The 6,973-nt window shown below is 38.5% G+C and overlaps 1 protein-coding gene across 1 annotated transcript; it reads right to left on the bottom strand.

Moving 5' to 3' along the window:
- On the bottom strand, positions 1-4,209 carry LOC135145545 (nonsense-mediated mRNA decay factor SMG5-like). The gene is made up of 26 exons (XM_064077663.1): positions 4,137-4,209; positions 4,015-4,076; positions 3,839-3,934; positions 3,740-3,777; positions 3,629-3,671; positions 3,498-3,577; positions 3,193-3,442; positions 3,080-3,140; positions 2,889-3,022; positions 2,740-2,829; positions 2,620-2,691; positions 2,506-2,560; positions 2,367-2,450; positions 2,137-2,315; positions 1,940-2,080; positions 1,812-1,885; positions 1,686-1,754; positions 1,517-1,625; positions 1,371-1,455; positions 1,189-1,318; positions 1,037-1,129; positions 817-983; positions 706-761; positions 592-640; positions 432-538; positions 1-377 (listed from the first exon to the last, which is right to left on the bottom strand). The coding sequence occupies exons 1-26, from the start codon at positions 4,181-4,183 to the stop codon at positions 1-3; spliced, it is 2,748 nt and encodes a 915-aa protein (XP_063933733.1). The 5' UTR covers positions 4,184-4,209.
- Between the last annotated feature and the right edge of the window lie 2,764 nt (positions 4,210-6,973).

Here is a 6,973-nt window from a genome sequence, read left to right as displayed (position 1 = left end):
CTACGAACTATGTTTTACTGCGTGCAAGAAAGAAAAAATGCTTTCCACTACCAGTTGGGGGGTGTACTCAGTGTGCCTCCCTTCTGCTTTATCGCTTAGTATCACCGCGAAGGTGTGGTTGTACATCCCTATAAACTGATCATTGGTGGTTTCCTCCTGCACTCTTACGCAAGTAGGGCTTCCACCCTCTTTTTTTGCGTCGCTGAGCGGTAGGTCTTTATTTGCGGCAGTTGCTCCAGTGCTTTCAACTACGTTGTATCCCTTGGTCGACAAAAATTCGTCATCGCCAACCAACAATTCTGTGAAGTGGTTAAGAAAGAAGCGGCAGCAATTTAAAATATCATCAGGGGTGCCAGGATTGGAAGCATCAGCCTCCCCTAAAATATTTGGAGACTAAAAACTAAGAGAAAAAAGTTATCTAGTACAAGCACCACAGTGTGTGGAGTTCCCGTCGGACTCGTGAATATTTTGGGAGCGGATCCACTTGTCACCGGTTTTTAACTTCTCTTCGATGTAACGGCAGGCGTCGCGGGCGCAGCTGCACAAATCAAAACTCAGAAGGAACTTACTTGACATGCAATATATAAAGACCGGTTAACTTTGTCGCAACCCTTTTTAAGGGTGTCCAGTTCTTTAAGCACTAACGTACATGCACCGCAGATAACAAATAGGCAAACTAGTGCAAGGGCTCGAAGGGCAACGAACCGCTCAAGGGGACTATAACAACGAAGCGCTTCATTTCAACAAGCTCCCTAACACCTCTACTAGTAATATGAGAAAAGTGGCGGGTGCTCGATCCAGACCCACGAAAAATACCTTAAGCATTTTAAAAAACACTCGAGTTGCGGTATTACAAAGAGGGTAGCGCTGTTATAGCTGGTCCGCTGACGCTTTTGCTTTTTAAATTGGTTTTCCAGCGACTCAACTTGCAACTGAAGGCGGCTTTGTGCCATTGCCTTCATCACTTGATTTCTTTTTTTCTCCTGCAAAACCAGACGTTAAAGTTTTTCTCTAAACAGAAAGATGACATGGAGACCTCTTTAGAAAGGGCAAACTGACGGCGCTTATGCCGAAGTTTAAACAGTAACTGTTCCTGGTCTTTAGAGGGGTCTTGAAAAAACTCTTCAAACTAAATATTTAAAAGCGCATTAAAAAAAAAGTTTAACGAAAAAGAATCCCCCGGTAGACCATATTGCTTTCTTCGTTGTGAACAAAAAATGTTATGGTAGGAAGGGTGGCCATGACCCAACCGCAGCTGACAAATCTGGCCAGCCGATGTTCATAGAGCTCTTCGCGAGTTTTAAGAGCACTCCAGCACCTTATAATTACATATAAGATGTACAGCTCACACAAAAAATGGTCAAGACTACTCGAAACCGGCAGGCGGGAAAGTAAAAACTTGGTGAATGGTATTGAATGGCAGGCAGCCCCTCAATATAATATCTTCCGGAAGGGCTGAAGCAGCACAGAAACAATATTATCTACATAAATACCGAGCGGTAATAAGAATTTATACCCGGAACTTGTATTTTCGAGCCGCTTCCAATTCGATCGTATAAACAAATCCACTTTTTACGAACGTCACACATCAACTCCGATATTGATGTTTTCGATTCCACAATGCTCTTTCACAATAACCGAATAATATGAAATACAAAGGCTGCCAACGCATATAATTTAAAGACCGAAAGCCGGTTTAGGAACTCGACTAAAACCGCCGAAGAAGCAGACGAGGGATAAAAGGTGTTGATAGCCTGAATATGATAGCAGCTATACATCTTCACTCAGACGAAATATGTGGGTGCACTTACGTTCAGTCCGCCCTGAAGCAGCGTTGCGTTAATCTCGCACTGGCACAAGAGCCACTGGACAAAAATCCCAAGGCCTGCACATGCAAACCACGTAACTAATATTGTGTGAGTGCCATATTTAACTGTACATCTCAGATCATCAACCAAAAGGTCGTGGTAGGAGTCGAAATAAACAAGAGCATTCTTTACACTTATTAAGAAGAAGCGAATACACATGTGCATGGCCAGAAACGAGGTGGTCTGGCTGGCATCATGATTTCTATTGGAGGCTGAAAGAGGCAAAATAAATTATAGATAGCACCAAGTGGAAACAAAAGGCAGAGACTCTGCGTAACAGTCAGCATATGTACTGAGATAATGTTTATCACAAACACTTTTAGCATAAAATTCTGCAGAAAGGAAAAAATCTTCAGCAAAGAAGCGGCAGCTAGATGGTGGCACGCTGAAAGGATGATAGTCCCCAGCTTTAACACGTCCTCATATAAGTTAACGGCCTTCTCAAAACTGTATATATAATGATAATAGCGATAACGTCTTATGTGGAATAACACGCACCCGCTCTTGTTAAGAATAAGGCTGTGAAACTCCAAGAAACTCACGCAAAAGCAATAAAATACATTTTGAAGTTCCTCCATAAAACTAGGTTATCATTTAGCCAATACCTACTGAAGAGAGCGGAAGGTTAAGGGTTTACCGGGGATCCTCAAATGTCTTCGATTCCATTGCGTTGTTGAGGTAACAATAGCGTTCTTTCGATATTACATAAACACGAATTCGAAAAGATCAAAAGTAAACGTGTATCACGCACCGGAGTTTTCAGAGAAAGAAGAAAACTCACTCCGTACGCGCAGAAACGATTGATGGTTACGATCAAAAAGGGCTGCAGAGCGTGAGCACTGAATTCATACAATGGCAGATAATAAACAACCTCTGACATTATCGAGGGCGCTGGAAGAGGATCTGACAGCTGAAAAGCTCCTATAATAATAGTACACACTATCCACACCACTTTTCCCCCCTGTCATAAATATTGTATCGGTGCTTCAATCCAAAATACCGGTAAGATGTAAGGGAAACCCGCCGCTAGGACGCCCAACTGGTTAAAAGCCCGTCCGTCTTCCGGGAAAAAAAAATAGGCCTGGTAATAGTACTGTTGAGCAAGCACATAGAAGCCTCCAAGCTGTTCGCGATCGGTAAGTCCGCCCTGGTACCTTCCGTTAACAATACAATAGCAAAATGCAAGAAAGACAAGGAGTTGAAAAAAATGCCTGGCCAGGTCACCGAGATATATAAGTGTGCGATAGCAGGATGGTTTCCCTACAGCAACTTCTAAAAGAACCAGAATAAGGAAAGCAATAAGACGCGGAATAAATTATGAAACCGTTTTTTCCAAGCAAAGGGATGCTATTGTCCTTCCTTATAATATACTTTTTTTTCTTAGAGGAACTTTTACCGCTTATGTCCAAATCACCCAGCAGATCATTAACGGGGATATAGTTTCCTCCGCCAGGCGAATAGGAAGGCATTAAAGCTTTTGTAGACGCATCCGACTGTGGAGGAGAATGGTTAAGAAAATCGACGTACTTGGGCAGTGGCAAGTGAAAATAGATGAAAAATTTGCGCAGCAAGATCTTGAAATATGATTAGAGCATTAACAATTAAAAAATACTAACTATAAATGTAAACCTGGTAGAAGCCAGAGGCTTCGTTCAAAAAGGATAAAAGCAACTCCTTTAATAAATTGCGTGAAGTTTCCTCTCCAGTTCCTACTCTGCCGATAACATTTACTTCAAGAGTGGTGCACTAGTTATATTTACTTTTCCTGCAAGCCTTGAGCCTACTTCGACAACTCTCAATCAACTGAAATAAACAGAAGAGCAATTAAGTTAATATATAAATATATTTTAACGCTTTATAAGGGGTTCAACCATATAAAAGCCATATTTCCATAAAGCCGACTCAACGTCTAAGTCAGAGCCACAAGTCTTACTAAAAATAGTAAAAATAAAATATTTTTTGATATATACCTTTAATGTAACAATAGTCGTAGTGAATAAAAAGCATCTTAAAATATATATCTTTTAGTTTGTAACGCAAATCGTGCAGCTTTCGATCGTTGAGGTCTAAAAGTAGGTTAACGTTTATGTGTTAAGTAATATTTAGTTAATAATAAATAATAATAATAAACTTATAGCCCAATAACCTTCGTCTTTTTGAATAGATTGCAGTTGAGTAGTTATGATATGTTCTAGGGTTTGACATTCTCTATGTAATAATAACATAGAAAAAACAGTAAAGGGTAACTTAAGTAATCGTATAACGTACGCATGTAAGGATTTAACTGCGTGCAACGAGTTTTCCGCGTTAACCATATTTATGATTAAATTAGCTGCTTGTATTTTAGAGAATTAATTCTTTTATGAAGTTTAAAAATTAATTTATTCCACTGCAAACACTTGTTGCAAGACCCTAAGAATAACTGTTATAACACTAATATAATTTAAAAACTCATAACTTTGAACGAATAAAATAAAGCCTTTTTTACAACCTTGCTTTTTTATGGCCGGTACCCGGAAAGTCGAGCACAGTCGTTCAGGCCTTAAATCAAACGCAAGTGGTGGGTCCATACACCAAAGGAACGTCATGAGTAAGCTGAACTAATAGAATATTCATGAGAGCGAGGGTAAATAAGCGACCATCAAAGACTGAGAAATAGAGTTGCGTCGGTGGGAATGGAACCCACGACCTTGAGTATGCGCTTTAATTCTCTTAACCGCTGAGCTACGACCACAACTCTCGATCCCGGTAGGCTGGTTAAACGTACTTAACCTTTTACTGAGAAACTGGAAGACGTACCGGACTCGAACTCCTGCCATGGGCCAAAAGTTGCGGAAACCATGTAAAACTACCTTCAAATAGGAGTTCCCAAGAAATAGACAAGAGGCCCTCTGACACCGACACTCCAACAGGTTAAATACGTAAAGTCATCATAACAAGGTTTTATCGTTCGTAGCTCAACAACAAAAAGCATTGACGCCCATGCTCAAGGTCGTGGGTTCGTTTTCCACTGACGCAGCTCTATTTTCGGTCTTTGAAAGTCGTGTATTTATCCTCGCCCTCAAATTCTATAGATAGCTTTATATAAACCTAACACTCTGGAAATTTACTTCTCATTTCAGCTACTGTGGTAGTGTCTGCAGAGCTATATACTCGCGCTTACTAACAAGTTTTCCTATTAGTGATATTAAAATAACAGCAAAGAGCAAAGCCTTTTTTATCATAAAGAACTGCACTTTTTACTACCTCTTACATTGACCTTCTAGACGCTACTATCCCCTTACTGTTAGACTATATAAATCAGGAGTTTTTATTGACCATAAGTTGTTGTGTAGACAACACGTTTATTATATAGCGGAAAAAGCCCAAAGCGCTCACGTATTGCACCCTTTACTTTGAACCAAACCTTCATTGAGCAACTGATGGCCCTTGTTTGCGTTCTGTAGTGGATCAATTATAACTTAAACGTCGGCTGGCTGAGCCTACGCCTTTATTATAATAAAACAAGTATCTACTCGTCATGATGTGCTCGCTTTGGTTTACGCAAATCAATGCTTTACATGAAAAATAATAGCTGCAGTCTCTGAAGATCACTTGTTACGCAACACCGCCTAATTCTTTCAATGACAAGGCAATTCTACTAACAAACTTTTTACAGGGAAAAGAACTTACGAGACATAAGACGAAGCACTTTACCCACCATTCACCTCATTTAGTTTTTTTCATAATTAAGATAAGGGTTAGGTTTAAAAAATTAAAATAAGTAACTCCTCCATAAGTTTTACTTTAATATAACTTAAAACAGGGTGTTCGTTGACTTAGCGAGTATCGGAAAATAGCATCTATTCATTTGGCTTATAGAGGCGCAAATCTTTAACAAATCTAACTATACTATTAGTTTTCTAATATCTACTATTTCGTCAGAGAGAATTTTTCCTCAGCTTATAAGTGTATTATATAATTCTATGAGGTTTTAATTGAGTTTAAGTTAAGTCTTTAGATGCTTAAATAACTCGCTGAATGTTTGTTTTGGACTAAGCCTAAATTTTTGAACGCTAATAATATTTTTCCGCTCAACTGTCTATCAACTTTTCGCCAAACTCTTTTTTATACTTTTTCAGCAATGCCATTACTTTGATGCCTATTAACGGAAACTACATAGTTAGGCAAAAGTTCTTTCTTAAGATTAAAACAAACACTACAAGAAATAAATGAGAATAAACCAATATTTGAACTTTAATAGAACTATGGACACGTCAAATTACATTTTATTTCAAATGGCCTATGAGCCGAAAAGTGCATAATTTAACCATGAGGTAGATTAAACCAGTAAATATTTTTGGAACACAATATAAATAACCCACCCCAGTTTTTGTGCAAGAAGTTTATGTCGATCTTACATTTTGGTGTGCTATGAAGTAGAGACGCTATGAACACCTTGATAGTTTTGTGTGTAATTAGTACTAGGTATGGTTTTATCATTAAGCTTCATGGAATCTTTTAAAGTCTAGAAATCTATTATCACGAAGCTATCGCTGTTAGTTAATACTATCTTACTGTTTGCCAATAAGTAGTTATAAATCTTACAATAATGGCCCAGCCTACATTACTCTCAGTTACATCTTTTTCCCTTCTCTTTGCGCTTGCGGGTGCTTTCAACTACCTCCTCTACTTTTAAAATGTATAGTTTGGTAAAAAAAAAAATTAGATGAGTCGAAAATACGGTCGGAAGAAATATAGGGAAGTTAACCAACAAATGATGAAGATGGCAAATACTTGAGAAAAGAATACAGTAATAGGAAACCGAGTAGAATTTATGGGATTGATCGCGATATTTTGCAAAATAAATTATTTAAAAAAACGAAACTTATTTAGAAAGAAAGATTTGTAGACTTAGATTAAATTGCAGAAATGAAGAAAAACCGAGACAAGAATATTCCGTAACCTTATACCGTTAAGGCAAGTTTTTCGAAACATAAGGAAGCTGAACTCGCAGATTATTAGGGGACCACCCAATTTTAGCTACGGATTGTCATCAAGCAACTTCTTATGCTAGAATATGAAGTTGCAAAGGCATTAAGACAAATGCAGTTATCCTTCTACTT

This window comes from Zophobas morio, unplaced genomic scaffold (genome assembly GCF_036711695.1).
Source record: "Zophobas morio isolate AGI-343-1 ecotype UQ-CSIRO unplaced genomic scaffold, CSIRO_AGI_Zmor_V1 ptg000157l, whole genome shotgun sequence".
NCBI lineage: Eukaryota > Metazoa > Arthropoda > Insecta > Coleoptera > Tenebrionidae > Zophobas > Zophobas morio.
This window is presented reverse-complemented; position numbering and strand designations above follow the sequence as displayed.

Excerpts from the sequence above, each read along its gene's own strand:
- LOC135145545 (XM_064077663.1), bottom strand. The coding sequence starts at position 4,183 with ATGGTTAACGCGGAAAACTCGTTGCACGCAGTTAAATCCTTACATGC. Across the intron at positions 4,077-4,136 it reads GCAGTTAAATCCTTACATGC|AGAATGTCAAACCCTAGAAC; the intron begins GTACGTTATACG and ends ATTATTACATAG. Across the intron at positions 1,886-1,939 it reads TTTGGTTGATGATCTGAGAT|GCCTTGGGATTTTTGTCCAG; the intron begins GTACAGTTAAAT and ends TTGCATGTGCAG.